Source organism: Aulostomus chinensis, chromosome 8, assembly GCF_037954235.1.
Source record: "Aulostomus chinensis isolate RoL2024-O1b breed Wild chromosome 8, RoL_Achi_v1.0, whole genome shotgun sequence".
Lineage (NCBI taxonomy): Eukaryota > Metazoa > Chordata > Actinopteri > Syngnathiformes > Aulostomidae > Aulostomus > Aulostomus chinensis.
In genome coordinates this window covers 14,325,353-14,343,633 of record NC_141327.1, presented here as the reverse complement: position 1 = coordinate 14,343,633, position 18,281 = coordinate 14,325,353, and the positions used below count along the sequence as shown (strand labels likewise).

At 42.7% G+C, this 18,281-nt stretch overlaps 1 protein-coding gene across 1 annotated transcript in view; it reads left to right on the top strand.

Annotated features, from left to right (window-relative positions):
• Nucleotides 1-5,760: 5,760 nt before the first annotated feature.
• prkcaa (protein kinase C, alpha, a) overlaps nucleotides 5,761-18,281 on the top strand; it is a 149,460-nt gene continuing 136,939 nt past the window's right edge. The window contains exons 1-2 of the mRNA XM_086211090.1: nucleotides 5,761-6,094; nucleotides 8,823-8,854. Coding sequence (XP_086067216.1) covers nucleotides 5,928-6,094; nucleotides 8,823-8,854 — 199 coding nt within the window. The 5' untranslated portion in view covers nucleotides 5,761-5,927. The remainder of the gene's footprint in view (nucleotides 6,095-8,822; nucleotides 8,855-18,281) is intronic.

Genomic DNA, 18,281 nt, shown 5'->3' with positions numbered 1-18,281 from the left:
GTTTATTACAGAAAAATAAACTTGTGACCAGCAGAGCCAGAAGAACTGAAGTTATGCAATATCAGGTCCAAGAGCTCGCTGACTGCCAGTGGTACAGCGTGTCCTTCGTGGGTGGCTGTGGATTAACAGATAAGCTAAATTATTTGACTATGAGGAAATATTCAGGCGTTTTATTATTTTACTATTTATATTACAAGCTCAAAGTGGTTTCAGGGAAGAGAAGAGCGTATTATCGAACCAGATTAAATTTGCAAATATTTGTCTGTTTCACGCAAGACTGATTGAGATTCTTGCTCTGCTCTACTGGTCAGTGAACTAGCAGCAATCGGTGAAGTAGAAAATATCAGTGAAGCCACCGCTGTGAAAAGAATATTTCAAAAGGGGACATAGGGAAGGGATAATAACACATCTTCAGCTATAATTATGAGAAAAGTCTGAATTTCTATTAAAAAAACAAAACAAAACAAAAAAGGGTTGATCCATAGACTTCATTATTTCTTATTACTTTCAAGACATGAATTTGGGAGTGAAACAACTCCAGATCTGATTGAAAGTTAAGACAATGCATGATTTATTTCATTTTTGTAGAACATGCAGCGTATTCAGTCAGGAAATAAATTCACAGCAGCCATTTTTGCCGGGCCAAGTCCCTGATGGAGCAACAAAAGGACGCAATCTCAAATGATTCCTTGACCAGAAGACCACAAACGGGGAAGTGGTGAGCAGATGATCAAATGTAATAATTTGCAGTGCTGTGCCGCCTCAAACAATCCACGTCACTCCAAATTTAAATGATAGTCTGACGTCCCTTTCCCATAAAGACAGCAGAGAGGTGACACTGATGACGTCATGCCCGGTGGAACTACATTTAATACATTGATTTTATTCAGATTTGATCACGTCTTCCACGCCGCGTGGAATGTCATATTGATGCCCCCTGGCGCCTTCTAGTGGTCAGAACCTGGTGTTGTGGAGGAGAATCATCATCTTGTAACTGGTGTCTGATCAATGTAACTGCTGCTGCTATTGGCTCCTTCATGACACGTGCGGATGCTGGTTGATCACCATTTTGTCACTGTTGCTAATAAAGTCATTTTATTACATACAAAAATTATAAAAGTACGCATTCAAACAGTAACGTAATGAGAATTAATTCCAGTTGATGCATCAGATTTGATCAGCTGATGGTCGTGTTCTGAATGAATCTTCATCTTCCAGCTAACTTGTAACTGTGGCTTTTAAATAGGAGACAATACATGATTTACCTCAGAAATGTCATGAAACACCAGTAGGAAGAGGGTTAAAAGGCAACTGGAAAATTAACAATACATTTAAAATGACTATGAGTGAAGTGAAAGGCAAGGGACGTAGTCTTCGGAGTAAAAGTACTTGATATGGGCCCGCTCCACCTCCCTGTACCACTCCGCTGCATCAACGGTGGAGTGCAGCTGGAGCTGGCCCTCGTCTTCGACCACACACTCTTCTTCTGTGGCCTCTGTGGGGGAGACTGGCCTTTCAAAGCGGAAGCCCCGCTTCCTCAGAGCTTCTTCCGCCATTCTGTCAGTCAGTCACAGTTGGGTTTTCTCAGTCAGGAACTTTGAAACCTCTTGGAACATACAGAATCTAAAGTCTGTATGGGCCTTGTAGGCTTCTTGGGGACTTCAGTGGTTCCGTGACTTAACAGAGGACACAATGGCCGACCACAGGTTGAGTGATGATCAAAGAGCATGACTGAAAGCTTGGATCTTCTCTGTGATGTCTGACACTGGAGGCGAGGGCGAGGTACACGGCTTCATGTGGGTTAAATTTAAAATGTACTATGAATGAAGTGAATAATGGAGGGAAGTAGTAGTCTTCAGAGTAAAAGTACTTGATATGGACTCTTTTCAGAGTTTTATTACATTTCATAATGATTTTTTTTTTTTTACTAAGTAAACAGCATTTTAATGTTGTACTTTGATTGGTGTTATACTCTTCAGTGGCTTCATCCATAACAATGAATCTGTGTCGTCAAAGTAAAAATTCAACAGGAGTCTCTCAGCAGCTTCCTGTAGATGTGTTTCAACAACCCTCAGATCAGAGTCGTCCTGCTCTCAAATGTATTTAAACTCTAACAAGTAAAAGTACGAGAGATGCAGGATACTGATGGATAGTGTGGTAATGTGTATTAGCTCATTGTTTCCAGGATCTTCGGGGCGAAGACCCTATTGTATTTGCAACGTTCATTTCTTTTTCCTGCCGCCACTTTGGACCTTAATTTGGTGAAAAATTGTATTCAATGTCAAAATTAACCCCCCAAGTGCAAAAACTGTGCTCCACAGCGCCACCTGCATCTCTGCAGCCTGCCACTGCCCATAGCAATGTCATAGACACGTGGAACCAAAACTCAATTATTCATCTCATCTCTTGTCTGTCTCTGTGTGTTGGTCCTGTGATGGACTGGTGACCTGTCCAGGGTGAACCCGCCTCTCTCCTGTAGCCGCTGGGATAGGCTCCAGCCCCCCCACGACCCTTAACAGGATAAGAGGTAGAAAATGGATGGATGGATGGATGAAATTTGCAGGATGAAACACAAACACGGTCTCCTTGCTGCAGCTGCAGGAGCGCTGTATTCTCTCCACTGTCAGATGAGTCAGAGCTTTCATAATCTTATATCTTCACAATGAAGTCGCCAGATGCAGCAGAGCACACATGGGCCTCTCTAGGACCTTTAGCTTGAGGTGCTGAAACCATTTATTGTCCTGGTTCTTTGCAAAATCCTGCCAATACAAGCTTGAGCCCTCAGCATGGACGTGTACCCGATCCTCAAATCATAGTTCTACAGATGCTGTTGATGGTGGAACATGTGGGCCGGACAATATCAGGTACGCTGCTACATCTGTGTGACAGATGGAGGGATGACACGATCTTGATCCTGCTCCTTGTCCCCACCACAGGGGAAGATCTCTGTACCAAGGTAGATCACGGTCCTCTGCACATCAACTAGAACCTTCGTTGGTCAACAAATCCAGCCCAATGATGTTAGATTCCTAAATTCTGGCCACCTGGAACTTGTGGGCAGTCACAGGGTACCCCACCTTCACCATGAGCTGTGGTCTTCAGTTGGGTGCAGGTGCTCTATGGATCCTTTTACCTTACAGCTCATCAGAGCGGTAGCAGACCCAAAGCTGGGTTATTCATGGTGTGTGGTATGTGATCTGTTGAGGCCTGTTGGTTCCTCTGCTGGTCTGCAAACCAACATAGCAGGAAGCAAGGCACAAGAACCTGGCGATTTTCAAATTACGCAACCCAGTCGTACCTTTGTCAGCGTGATCGACTCGTCTGTGAACCATCCCACCTGGCAACCAATAAGCTGGTCAGAGGGTTTTCATCATGGGATGCAGAAGGTTCATCTTAGAAATGCAACACCCCCCTTTCCAAAAAAACAAAAAACAAAAAAACCCCAGGGTCTCTGACTAAACTATTAAATGTGTCTGTTAGTACTGTTGCCTCACAGCAAGAAGTTTGTTGGTTGCATGGGTTCTCCCTGCTCTGACTTCCTTCCACACGCCCAAAAAACTTGCACTGACATTGATGCAGATCCAGATTAAATAGACAACCAAGGAACCACTCAAGGTCAGCAATGTCGCCTCACAGCAAGAAGGTTCCGGGTTCAAGTCCAGCTCCATCACAGGATCTTTCTGTGTGAGTCTCCATGTTCTCCCTGTTCCTGTGTGGGTTCTCTCTGGTACTCCAGCTTCCTCCCACAGTCCAAAGACATCAAGAGAGGACGAAGCTGATTGATACTCTAAATTGACTGTAGGTGTGACTGTGAGTGTGAATGGTTGTCTGTCTCTATGTGTTGGCCCTGAGATGGACTGGTGACCTGTCCAGGGTGAACCTTGACAGCAGCTGGGATAGGCTCCAGTCCCCCACGACCCTTAACAGGATAAGCGGAAGAAAATGGATGGATGGATGGATGGATGGATGGAACCACTAAACTACACAGCTCTGGTGTCCTTGGTAGGACTGCAGAAATAAATATGCGATACAAATGAACTAAATGTGCTCTGTCTTTGAGGTGCTTGTGGAACAATTTGAAGTCACGAGCAGAAAACAACAAAAACAAGTCGCCTTCCAAATGCCACAACACTACAGAGTTATCCTAGCACAGTGGAACACCAGTCGTATCTTCAGCTTCTCTCTTATTCCAAGTTTCTCTTCCTACCAGCAAGCCTGGTGAGAAAACCACAGAGCTCCAGCAGGTCAGGTGCTCAGGTCTGACCCCTGGTGTTGCTGCCCCCCCCCCGCAGAGGTAATTCAGAGGTCACTGCAACTTAAATCTGTCGGATCATTCGTTTGAAATCTTCCTTCCTCCAGATCAATTATTCCATTACCTCTGCACAGTTTGTATATTCATTATCCATGGATCAATGTCACTTCTAACAGTGATTTAGCAAACAGCACAAAACAACATATGTCAATCAATGATTAACTGATCTTGAAATCAGAGTATCAGAATATAAATGCAGTCAGGAAATGTAACAATTGTCTTACTGATAGTTAACCGAGATATGCTGAACCAACACATTACTAAACAAACCGTTCAAGTACCTTAAATGTGAAGATACACAACTTCAAGTCAGTGAGTGAGACGCTGAAAGAAGGCGGCTAAAATATGTAATACTCCCTTCTTCCACACGGTGACGCCCCCATCTCACATTCCTCCACCGGGACCCGGGACGCGTCACTCCCACAGCGGACCCTGTTGAATGACATCAGCCGGAGAGAAAAGGAGGAAGCGGAGCGGAGCAGCAAGTTAAGCACAGATGCACAGATTACAGACAGGAAGTTTGTCTTCAAAATAAAACTGGCAATGGACCCCCCCCCCCCTTTGGATCGTCCTGTAACAATTATAGATGCTATTTTTTTATGTAAAAGAACAAAATGTAGACTTTTCTGTACTTCTAGTTTTTTGTACATCTAGATACTGTAGTTTAATATAACCATCACGCGATAATCCTGCCTTCACCGCAGTTTTGATTAATCATTTAAAAAAGTTGTTACTCGGCCTTAATTTATTATTATCATTATTATTTTTAAATCACAGTATTTTTACTTGCAAAAATGAATACAAATTCTACTACTAAACTACTACTAAAATTATAATGAGACTTAAATGCTTTGTGTCACAAGCGAATCTTCCACTTTTGATATTTTTCAAAGTACAGATGCAATCAGCAGAATTACAAAGCTGCAGACATTTCAACTGCTTTTTATCTGCTGAACTATAAGGCCAATTTTTAGAGGCTAAATCTGGCTACACAACAAATTTAGCTAAGTAGATAACTAGATAAGATAAGATAGATTTTGTTGATCCCACATCAGGGAAATTCATTATTGCAGCAGCATAGTCAAGAGAGGGAGACATAAAGACCTATGGAACTGTTAAAAAAAGCACCATAAACATGAGAAAGTGGATAAATATGAATGTGGGTAATGCACAGAAAAACAGAATTATGTTGCTATGTTTTATTTCACAGAAGAAAAAAAAAGTCACATCATCTTAAGCTGGAGTGCACAACTGAACTTGTTTCAGGAATTTACACACTGAAATGGAAGCGATTCTCTGATGTCAAACTCTGCCTTTAAAGAAGGTTAAAATAGGATTAAAAATAGTGCAGGGTACGTTCAAATTTAAAAATCTGGTACTTTTACTTTGAAGGTACAGACCGGATGTGGTACTGTGGGTTCACAGAGGCTGCCTTGTCGGCGCTCAGAGCTGTCAGTGGAGCAGCCCAGTGGTATCGGCAGGCAGGGCAAGCCCAGGCAGAAAGTCCAGTGTCTTCTCCGCTCTCTGCTGACTCCGCGCTCGTATCTACTCGGACTAGAAACCACTTCAAGTCAGCAAGAGGAAGCTTTTGCATTGATTCTTATTTTAGGAGAACATGGCCGATGTAAGTTTAAACGAGTCGTCCACCGAGGACGTAGCGAATAGGTTCGCTCGTAAAGGTGCTCTGAGGCAAAAAAACGTCCACGAAGTCAAGAACCATAAATTCACAGCCAGGTTCTTCAAGCAGCCGACTTTCTGCAGCCACTGCACCGACTTCATCTGGTAAGCGCACCGCCTGCACCTCCACCTCCACCCCCTGACTACTACCGCTGCTGCTGCTGCTGCCGCCGCCGCTGCCTGTTGCATATTGGATAACTTCAGCCGAGGACTCGGTGACGTTACACAACTTCACACCACTACTTTCCCCCTCACGATCACGCTGTCCACGGACCTTTCTACACTTTCGGATTCATTTGTTTAAGATTAAAAAAAAAAAAGCTTTACTGGTCTTTTTTTCCCCTTCTCTCTCTCTTCTCAACCAAACTCTTCCATATGGGAGGAGTTATGGTGTTTATGTATTGAACCATGCGTTTGGAAAGAGGAGGTTGTTTGGTTTGTACAAGCTGGAGTAACTTTTTTTTTTTTTAAAGTCAACTCGAGTGTTTCTAATTTTGCGATGATGTCGCATGAACACACATTGTTGAGGTGTTCCTCTGCAGTTTTCCTTGAGGAGCATTCCTGCTCCACAGTTCTTGAGCTGCAGGAATGAGTAATAGGTTCCCCTTCCTGGCTCGTCGAGCTCGTAAAGCTTTCCATTGAAGGATGCCTGGTGCTTTTACTGAAACGTTTCTAGTTTATTGTCTCATTTCTGCACCATAATATACGCGTTCTGGACGAGATGCTGCAGATTAGTGGCTCTGCGGTGAGGCCGCACGGTAACGCTTCCCACAAAGCGCACATGTTGCTCATTCGGACTAACTGGAGAGGTTCTCATTGTCTGCGTGGTTCCGTGATTTGCACACAAGAAGGGGGTTCGTAAGCAGCGTACGACCGTATCCGGCTGAGCTTCCCTCCCAGCTGATACGGTAAAGGTCAGAGGTGTACGTTTCACGGTTCAAAAGTCATCAGACATGTTAAATATAACACGTTAATCTGTAACGGAGCTCCTAACGTGTCCTGTTGTGAAGCTTATTTCTGAACATCAGGCGCATGTGGGTGTGTAAGAGCTGAGGAGGAATAAACTTTTCGAGTTTGGCCCACGTTCACGGCTCTGTGCTGTCACCGAGGGTGATCGGAGGCGCTTCAGTGCCAGCGCGTCACAAGCGTCACAACCTTGACAGTTTTACAGCGTTGGCCTGTGACACCCCGCCCTGCCCACCTCTCCTTCCTCAGCAGCACTCCGAGCTAAACATGTCCTGCAAGTTACCGCCGGTGACGCCTGCTGAGGTGTTTACGGTGTAAATGACAGGCTCTTTATGCAAGTTTGAGATGTTTAATTGTCATCAAAGTGTATTTCTCAGTTTTAGGTGTCGATTTTGATGAGTGGTCGCAGATTTTTTTTTAGGACATTGTGACCATTTTGACTTGATTTTCCTTCCATGAAGTCGAGCTGTGTGATATGACCAAAATCTCAAACCCCCATAGAGATGAATGTTTTGTTTCTGTAAAATCTCAAAATGGAAGGGCCTATTGCTTATTATATTTTAAGTCAATTAAAGCTATTTCTTCATTTAATTAATAGGCACATTTTTTGTCAAGCGTGTAACAAACTATGAACGTGCCTTAGGAAATCTGAAATGTCAACTAGAAAACACTTAGAAACGTCAGTTACAACCAAAAATAATCTTTGGTTTAAACTATTAATATCCTCAAAGATGTCCCAGCCCAGCTTGTGTATTGTCAAGGAGTGTTTCCTCCTCTCATGTGGCCCGCGAAGTGTTCGCAGCATTGAACCAGCGTCTGGTAAATCACCATTGTGTCTTTGCATAGATTTAAGCTGCAAACTGGTTTTTGTGGCTCTCAATTGCGCTGTTTGATGTGATTCCTGCTGAGGTGTTGAGGATTTTAGCAGAATTTCTGTTTGCTTCGTCAACTTTCCCAAGTAGAGTCGACTAGCCTGAGTCCAAAATGAAACCGTGCCCATCAATTTTGTCCGGGCCGGTTGGAGTCGGTGTGGGAGAATGTTAAAGTGTCCAAATGATAAAAAAATACCGTTGCAAGGATTTGATTTGCAGAACCGTGAGATCCCAGAACGTCGGGTTCCTTTGTCGTTTTGAATTTTACTTGTCAAGTGTCACACTCATGCATTCCAAGCTCGTGTGTGCCGTTAAAATGTTGGTTGCTGGAATGGCTTCTGTTTTTTTTTGTTTTTGTTTGTTTTTTAATGTCGTCACATCAAAACCAGAACAAATAAGCTAGTCGAGGTGAAGCCGACGGTGTAGTTCGTTTGTAGCATAACGTTAGCTTTGTGCGTCCTGACAGCTGCGACCAGCCCACAAAAATCACAAAAGTGGCGTTAGGTTGTCAAGATTAGCAATGCTGAGCAAAACATATCAGACTTGATTATTTTCTGCAATGATTCACCCTCCAGTTTAAAAATCCCCTCAGCTTTTAGTTGAGGGGGCCAGTGGCGATAATAACATCTGGGTTGGAATCCAAAAATATGTCATCCCCTCTTCACCCTACAATAAATGTTGACACTTGGCTATTGTCATATCACACAGCCCTAATTCAGACTTGTCATCGTCATCGGTGAGGATGATGGGAAATGTATTTCAGTGGCTCGCGGCTGTCACCTCGGTTCACTGTTCCAACCATGTAAAGCTTCCTGCCGTTAACAAGCACATTTATATCCTCGCACTTGAAGTGCACAGTCTGAAATACTGTTTTGTCTTTTAAATTATAATTATAAGGGCAAGAAGCAAAACCTCAATGATGTTCTCATTTAAAATCCTTGGACTGAACGATGCCAATCAAAAATGGTTTAATTTGGCCTTGTTTCTTTCCACAGGGGATTTGGAAAACAAGGATTCCAGTGCCAAGGTAAAACCAATCATTCTTTTTTTTTCTTTGTGTCTGAGTTTTGCAGCTGTTTTCTTGGATGCGCGAGTGCGCCCACACACACACACACACACACACACACACACTAGTTTCTGCTCCGCTGTGTCACCTCTGACAGTGTCATGTGAATCATCACATTTACTGCTCTTCAGGACGGACCTCTGCGGTGAAGAACTGCTGTGTGTGCTCGAACATTTCAGCTAATTCTTTCAAACTGCTGTGGTGTGTAGAGAATCCCAAATAAATCTGGGAGGAAAATGCAAATAAGCAGATCGCTCCATCGTTCAGGCCGTATTCAACATTCAACGAAAGCGCCATCACCGCGGCAGTCGTGTTTCTGTTGACTTGTTTATCAGCAGGATCCCACAAAAACTACGCGGCCGACTTTCACCAAACCTGATGGAGCGCTGTAGGGAAATTGTTTGCCTGAAAACATGGAAATATTTATTCCTTCAGAGTCAGAGTTCTAAGTTGTGTTTATTGTGGATGGGACAAATCATTTTTTTGACTGTTACCTCCATCAGGATAAATAAAGCAGAGAGAGAAGATGGATGTTTGCTGCTCTGTTTGGTGTGTAATCATGAATTACTCCCTGGAGCAGATAAATGTTCATTATCTCAGCAGTCACTGAGGCTCAATGTGATTTTTGACTGCTTACGATCGGTAAAGAGACTTCCCACAAGTGATGTGTCCGTTTGGTAAAGCAGCGACCCCTTGTTGGTAGACGAAAGTGGAACAATGTTCATGGTTTTAGATGAAAAACAGAAGAGAGGAGGAGAAATAGTGAAGAGTGGCGGCATAGATGAGAGGTTTAAACACACAGGTTGGTCCTATCAGCCTCTGATGGTTGGCTTCCCATCAGTTTGAGCTTCAACTTGCTTCTTCATCTAATGTGGAAACCTCAGAGCCTGCCAAAGTCTGAGTGCCCAGGTAACAGACCGCATGTTAAACACACGCACACACTCACACACACTTCTATGCTTTCCCCGCTGGATCATCATCCATTTTTGAATTTTGTACATTTTCCTATTTAAGCATTGAAATCAGTCTTTTTCACACAAGCGGATTGTACATTCTCAGCATTCGCTGACGCTGACGCCGTCATCACCAGCAGCTGACTTATTTACTCCGTGGTAAAGTTGCTGTGTAAGACAATTACTGTTGTTTATTTCATTCAGTGTGTTCAAAGCAGCCGATGTTGCACCATAATAACACACAGAGGTGCAGAATGCTCTCAGCTTGTGCAGAACAAGTGTGTGTGTGTGTGTGTGTGTGTGTGTGTTCAAGACTTCAAGATAAACACTTTGCAAGGCGAGTCATGTGATCCCGGTGATTCAGAGCTTCTCTCTGGAGGGTGTTATAAAGAGTGAGACATCCAGTGGTCTTGACTGCATCATTACACACCGGTCTAATAACGGGGGAAGTGTCCAGGACATTTTCGCATTTAGAAGTTGGTGTGTGTGTGTGTGTGTGCGTGTGTGTGCGTGCGTACGTGTGTGTGTGTGTGTTTGTGTGTATTAGCTCATGTAAATGCAGGCCCCCCAGTGTTCACGACTGCCTCCAGCCCATCACCCACTCGCCGACGCGCTCTCCTTCCCCAGAGGTGAGATGCAGTCGTCTGCTCTCAGCTGGAGCCTCGACTGTGTGCTTGGACTTGGGTGAAACTCACTAATAACTCAGTTCAAGGTGTTGGACTGTTGGCAGTTTGACATGTTCTTGCATAGCTTGACATTAGCGTGCACCCCCCCCCCCCTCCCCAAACATACACACTACCGCCAGCTTTAAGGAAAACTTCTCATTTTCACCCATCACTGTTTGTTAGTGTCACAGCAGCTTTTGTTGAAGTGACGGATGTTAGAGACGTGGAGGAGCTTCTGCCCTTCATTGCAGTAGTGACATCATCCTGTCAGTCTCAGGTCCAGAGCCTAAACAAGAACCCATCCATACACCGCCTGTGCTGGGGAGAAGCTTTATGAATGTTGGTGGAATTCTGAACTCTGATCATCTCTCTGATTCTTTGTCCAGTCCCTGATTTAATTTCCAGTGCGGAGCAAAGAGTACACAGCTTTTCAACTGTGTGTGAACCACACAGGGTAGCAACACTGTAGACTAAAGGTCTGACCCTGTTCAAATAAATGACTTTGTTCCTTATCGTTTCCTTTTTCCACAACATTGACACATCATTGTTCTGTGGCAGCAACTGTCAGAAAGACATTTAATAAAGAATGTAAGCTGGAAGGATGTCAATCCTCTGTGTTCAGACCGGTTGGTTCCCTATGAGTTCTTGACATCTATCTTGTCCATAAATTCCTGCCTGGATACGTAAAATAAACGTAGAGGTCACACTGCACCCTGCAGGCACCCAGCTGGCCGCCGACGTCACAAGACCTTGATATTTGGTTAGATGTAGTTTGCGAAGTCTGGTGAGCGACATTCATGTAAAGGATGTATCAAATCAATTTGATGTAGTATAGTGACGACAGCTTGCTGTTAATATTTTGTTGTCTTTAAGTTGTGTTGTTACTAAAATCCAACATCTTCCACGCACTGTCATGTTCACGTATGTAAAATCTTAACATGTTTAGAGGTCGACGTATTCGCTGTCGGATTGGAACAAGGGATATTGGATTATTTTGCTGATACCTGACGTGCCGATAGCCAATATTTAGCAATGTTGATATTAGCTGTATTAAAACGAGGTCGTATGATATTAACGTACTGAAAAAAAACCCACATGTAAACATTGTAAATGTAAAAGAAATAAATTAAAAAAAAATACAGACAACTTGCTGATATCATTGCACAGCTGTAATTTTAACGACGGCCATATTTTCATTTTCTGCTCTAATATTCCTTCTATTTGTGTCCAAAGTCTTTGTGATGTCAAACCGGCGTCCAGCGTCATCTGGGCAGCTGTGCCGGGTGGGAAAGGTTCCTGCTTTGTTATGTCTGTTGAGCCATCAATTATTAAATTCAAAGCTCCTACAAAATGGGGGTCGGGTCCTCCAGCAGACGCAGCGAGCTTCTCAGTCATGACTGGAAAATGACAAAGAGATAAAGTGGAGAGTGGCATTTCTGTAACAGGCTTGACATTTCATTTTCATCCCTGTAAATGTCCTTTTTCTAAAAATAGGTTTCATTGCACACAGTTTTATGTGTGCTTACAGTGTTGCTTGAAATTTTGAGGATGGATATAGTGTTGTTGTTGTTTTTTAAAATATTTTATTCAAAATTAACCTTGAATAACATCAAGTTTTTATGTTTTTTTTTTTAAGAATGTGCGGATTGACCGTGTGAATGTAGCTGGGCAGCTGAGATGTGAAATTGAAACCCGGAAGTTGAGTTGAAATGGTTTGTTATCATCAAAAATGCCATTGAAAACTCTTTTTCATGTGGAAAAAGTTCAACTGTGAAGAATCTTCAGTGTTGCAGAACTGATTCACGTGTTGTTGTATTGGACATGGAAGAGTGGTGTGGAGAATCATTAAAAAAATAAATAAAACCTTCCTATATTGTATTATTGACCTCATGATTAGAGTTGAAACAATTAGTGAAGTAGTTTACTTTAAAAAAAAAAAAAAGCAAAAAAAACAAAATCTAATTGCTTTCACTTGTATAGATATGAGTATTTAGGATACGACTGCATTTCTCATTTGCACGGAATTTTTTTTTTTGCATATCCAAACTAAAACAAAGATACTTCCACCACTAAAAACACACCAGGAAGAAGATGCGACTCATAAAAGGAGCATAAAATCTGATCGCAGTCGAGCAGCGTGTGTGTGAAAATCACGTGCTTGTTTGCTTGGTTCTTGTCTGTCACACTAAAATAAAAATGATGTCAAAAGTTAGAAAATGTCGACCGGATAAAAACATGTTATTTGGATGCGTCTCTTTTGGAGGTTTTGTGAAGGACATTTTGCATTATTTAATGGAACAAATTCATCATTTTTGTTTTGCAACAAAAAAAAAAAACTGTTGCTACTTTGTGTCCCCCTGGTGAGTAAAGCTGTTTAACATGAGTTTTAATGGCTTCATGTTAAAAACACACACAAATGTCACTGGTAATGAAATGTTGTGGAAACAAAGGGAGATGGTATCTGTCCTGAGCTAAAACACGCGTCTGTCAGCCACTGGCTACTGTTCCTGTGGAGTCTTATTTCAAGTCACTTCCCAGCAGCAGCAGCCGTTGGTTCAAATCACCACGTCGGTGACACGATGATACAGCAATTAGTCTCCGTGCCACTCAGCAGATTTACCAGTCAGATGCTGTAAAGATCACGCTGAGTTCAGACTCTGTGGATCCTTGCTGGCTTACTTCTCATCTCTTAAATGACGAGGCTTTAGTCGGCGGTCGTTACGTTGTTGCACCTGTAATGACATACAGTACCTGGAGCTGCCTCGCATCATCTCGCCTCGCTCCATCTTCCTCACGCAGGCCGACAAAATACCGCAAAATGACGTTTCCAACCGAACGGAGGAGGTGAAAAGACTCCGTCCTGTCCTGCCAGGATAAACCAGAGCGTTAGTGGAGGATACAAAGCCACAGTAATGATCCTCAATCACATCTGATTAATACCAGACTCTTCAGTCCATTAAACTCTAAATAATTCTGCTCATTTATACAAAGCAGGAAATTCTTACTTAAACCTCAGTAAGTTTTGATCACAAATGCCGAATCAGCACTAAAATACTAAGCTAATACTAAACTGAGACACTAGATATAATCTATCTGGGGTGAATTCCTGTCTAAAACCTGAAAGATTAAATAAAAACAGAAACTGGGGCGCGGACGTGATTTGAGCTCAGTCGGTGGTCGCAGATCTTGACGAGGATCTCGTTCTCTGCTGATTTGTACATTTATTTGGTGATTCACACATGGAGCCTGAAGCTCAGTGGTCAGAGCTGAGGAGACACGCAAATCGAGGATGTTCCTGCTCGCTACCAGGATGCATCGTTTGCAAATCTAATTGTGACACTGAAGAAAACGGGACAAAAACAGTCTCCCTAATAGGAGCCAGTGGACTTTGCGGTATGCCACTGATGCTCAGTCTCAGCCTTGAGCTGCTCGGTGTTTGGGCAACCCTCAGAATATCCCTGCATATCCACCGCAGTCTTGATAGACCATGGAAAGGTAAACTCACTCATGTGACCTACACACACACACACACACACACACACACACACACACACACACACACACACACACACACACACGCGCACACGCGCTGGTGTAACCTTGCCTGGTTATAATCCTCAACATTCAGTGTCACAATTTATTTTCGGTGTTAAGGCTCAAATTACCGGCTAATGACCGCAAATTATTCGACAAAGAGTGGCTGAATAGTCAGCAGGCACTGCAGTGGCCACACCTTCAGTCCCACCAGATTAAATTGTTAGGTTTTATTTTTCTTTGAATAATCCCGCCCTTGACCTTATTCTTAATAAGACGATACATGACTTTTAACGAGTTTCTAATGGAATATTCCACTCGTATTCCTGTTTGTATGCCACAGATTCAGCATAATGGCGGAGGACGTCGTCATGTGTCGGGGTGCCTTTACAGGGTTTGACGTGAATCCTTTCTGTCGCGGTACATTTGCAGTGTTTTCTTGCTAATCATGCATAAATTGTGCTTTGATCACTTTGAGGAAGATTGGAATATACCACATTTCTAAAGACACTTATTGCATTGTCCTCCTTCATTGGTGACTGTCAACATGCTCTTGAGCAAGATACAGAACCCCCCCCCCCCATTTGCTCCTGATGGTGGCACCTTGCATGACAGCCTCCACCATCAGTTTGTGTGTGTGTGTGTGTGTATGAATGAGTATAGTAATGTACAGTAAAGTGCTTGGAGTACGTAAAAGTTTGAGAAGCGCTCCAGCCTATTCACCATCCGTCTGTATCGAGTTAATATCAAAATATTGACGTCCATATTTAATAAAGTAGTTGATGCTTCTGATCCTCCAGGAGGTTCCTAAGTGTAATATGAACTCTGAAATCTTTTCATGAGACACACGAGAGTTTTATTACATTTTCAACCTAATGTGGCCTGAAATAAACAATTTATTTCTAAGTAATATTGTGAAATGATTGGAAAACAAAGATTTGTTTTAGCTGTTGTCTCTGTAGACTGAGCAAGGATATTAAACCAGCCGGGTCTCAGTGGTGTGTTTGATTTGTTCTGTCAGTTGAGGTGCAGTAAAGTTGGTGGGGTGATGATTCCGGAAAGAACTCTCATTCAGACCCCCCCCCCAAAAAAAAGAAGTTGAATTTATAAAAAGGTGCAAAGGATGATTGTTGAACCCTGACATCTTATTTCCTCTCAGTCACGGTTTCAGTGACCGGTGGTAAGAAGACCTCAGCCCCAGTCAGAGCTGAAAAACAACAAATGTTTGTAAAGTTCTGTTATTTCATCACTTTTATGGGGCTTCTGGAATCTTGGAAAACCCACGGTCTGTTTTAGAAGGCCGAATAATCTGCGTAATGCCGTCGCTGCCACGTTTCGTCAATACTCCCGCTCTCTCTGGTCAATCCTGGATATCAGCAGTTTAAAAAAAAAAATGCAGCAAATCATCAGAGGCAGCGAGCCCACTGACGGTTATTGTGTTCCTTCAGTTTCCATCTCTTTGCTCTTTGCTCTAGTTTTTCGCCGTCATTCAGGCTGGCATCTAGAAAATTGACCTCTCCAGTGTTTTGTGCCCTCGTGCACATCTACTCCCTTCATCTCTGGGTGCCGTAATGTTGCATGGCAGCGCTCTCAGGGCTCCTTGATGCTGTTTTGGCCCTTAAATCAAGATACAACAATTAAGAGAGCAAAGACAAGAGAAAGGAAAAAAAAAAAAGTGTCGTGTAAAGCAGAGAAGGAAGGGGGTCAGAGGTCAACATAGGCTATATTTAAATTTGCCTCTCTACCCTCTGCTACACAGCAGCTGCTTTGTTTACAGGAGGACACTTGCTAGGTCTTGTTAGATGACCACTGTTTGATTACATAACAGCTTTGGCCCGGGACACATGTTGCTGCAGTTCTGCAGAGGCAAACATTTTAGCCACTGGATTATGGATCTGTTGAAGCCACGCCCCCTTGCTATTAAATGCTACACTGAGAAAGAGGTCTTTAGGTTGTAGCTGGTTCTTTAAGACCTTCTGAGCTGTTTGATTTCAGCATGTTGGATAAACTAAAATTCAATGCAAATATGGTCTTTTTTGCCATAATAGAGACAATAATATTTGGATTTTTTTTTCTCTCCACCTTTATGTATTCATTCATTTTTTTACAAGCAGACAACAGAGACACAATCACTGTTCGGGTTCAGTCAAAGTGCGTGGGGGGCACGACAGAGCAGGAAACTGACGCCATTCGGACGCATGAACAAGGCTGCAGCGAATGGATTGTGTCATTGATCAAATCGATGAATTGGTTGGTCTCCAAAATGGCAAGAACCTTTCAATAATGCTCATCACAATGTCCCAGAGCCCAAAACAGTGCTTCTTATGTCCATCCAACAGTCCAAAAACTCTTCTTTTTCTGTCATAAATGACAGATGAATGGCTTCAGAAAGTGCAACCCTCAAGTTTTAAGACACGCTCTGCCGTAGTGGCTGAACACCTTCCAACGTGACCAAAAAATGAAAAGGGTATGTAGCAGATGGTAAAATCAGGATCATTAGCTGCTGTCTGCCTTTCATGACTGAATTTAATCCTCAAATTAGATGCTTTCTTGCATATTTTTAGTTGAAGTTAATGGTCTCACACCCCAGTGTTTTCATGATCACAGTCTGAGACCTTTGAATATTTAATGTAGGCCCAGATGTTTTCGGAATCAGCTGTATAATTCTTATATTAATGGTTCAACAGGGAGAGTTTCACGTTATTATTCACAACATGATCTCATATCTAAACCGGTGGATTATGGGCCGTGATTTACAGATGTGTTTATAACTGCACTGCAGATGAAACCAATGTAATATGTGCTTGCTCTCTTCGACTCAAGGCTGGAGCCACGGAGTCAACATGGAAATGGGCGTTTTAAAGCCGTTTGATTGTTTGGGGGGGAACTAATAACATGAAAATACACCCCACATGTAGTCTTTAGCTTTAAATTTCTGCGGAAGTGTCGGCTATAAACTCAATACTGACCTGAGACGGGATTATAAAACTGAAGCTTACGGCCAGTTTGATTTCCCTGAAAGCCTCTCGACTCTCTTCCTGCTTCTCAATAATCAATGCAGACCAGCTGCATTAAAATTAGACTGATCCATCATGGCAGCCTGCATTATTTATCACCTGAATTCTCACTGTGCATTTGGGAGAAATGCATATAGCGTTGTGCTGGGAGAAAAAAGAAAGAAAAAATAGTGCTTTATGGCTCTAATGTGTTTGGTGCTGTTGCGTTCTCTCAGAGAAATGTTCGTCATACCTGTCAGCCCACAGGGAGACGGAGTTGGCATTTGTAAATAATTGTGTTCACAGAATGAGCATCCATTAAAAATATGGCTTTTAAATGTGTATCTGTGTGTAAATACTGATGTTTTTAAATGGTGTTTTGGTATCTGGGCTTCCTCTCCTCCTGCTTCTGAATCTGTATTAGATTACCCTCAGAGCCTCTGTGGAGACCCCGCCGACACGTTGATGCAAATCAGTTTGTGTTGCGGCACCGTACGTCTTCTGCATGGAGGCAGATTCATCCTGTGACACCTGCACGTCATGAGATAATGGAGCCCTGCTCAGTTCCTGATTGCACGCTGTCATGGCGCAGCCCAAAATCTGTTTCACAGTTTGATGAGGGGATTTGAGTGCAGGAAGGGGACTGACTAAGCAGTCCCAGGTGGCAAGATGTCCATGTTCCTGCTGTCGTGCTGCCGCGTGGAATTTATATGGTCAGATTTTTCTTTCTGTCAGTTTAGAGGCTGAGAGGAAGAGAGAATCTGAGATCCTGGATGTGAGATTGTACATGTTGGCTCCAGTGTTACATTTGCATTTGTTTGTACGTGACTAATTCTGTCTATGAAAGCTCATTAATTCAACATTGAAGTGGTCATATAGTGTCTGGAGCCCTGAATGTATAATCTGGATTATTCTTAAAAATCACTGTTGCGTAGGAGAAACTTTCATTGCACTTATTATATAGAGTATATTTTACTACAAAAAAAAGTTTAAGAATGGAGGACTTTTAATTTATACATCGGTCCTGATTAATAACCAACAGTTTTTGATATATTATGTTACATTGTTAAATGACAGCTGCAGCTGATAGTTTACGGTAAACCGCCAAACCAAATAAAGAAACGGACGACGTCGCTCTCACCATGTGAGCTACTAGAGAGGGAAGAAGTCTTCAATGTCAACTAAAGATCGCCAAAATAAAAATATGGTGGATTGTTAAGTAGTAGCAGCAAGCGTTAGC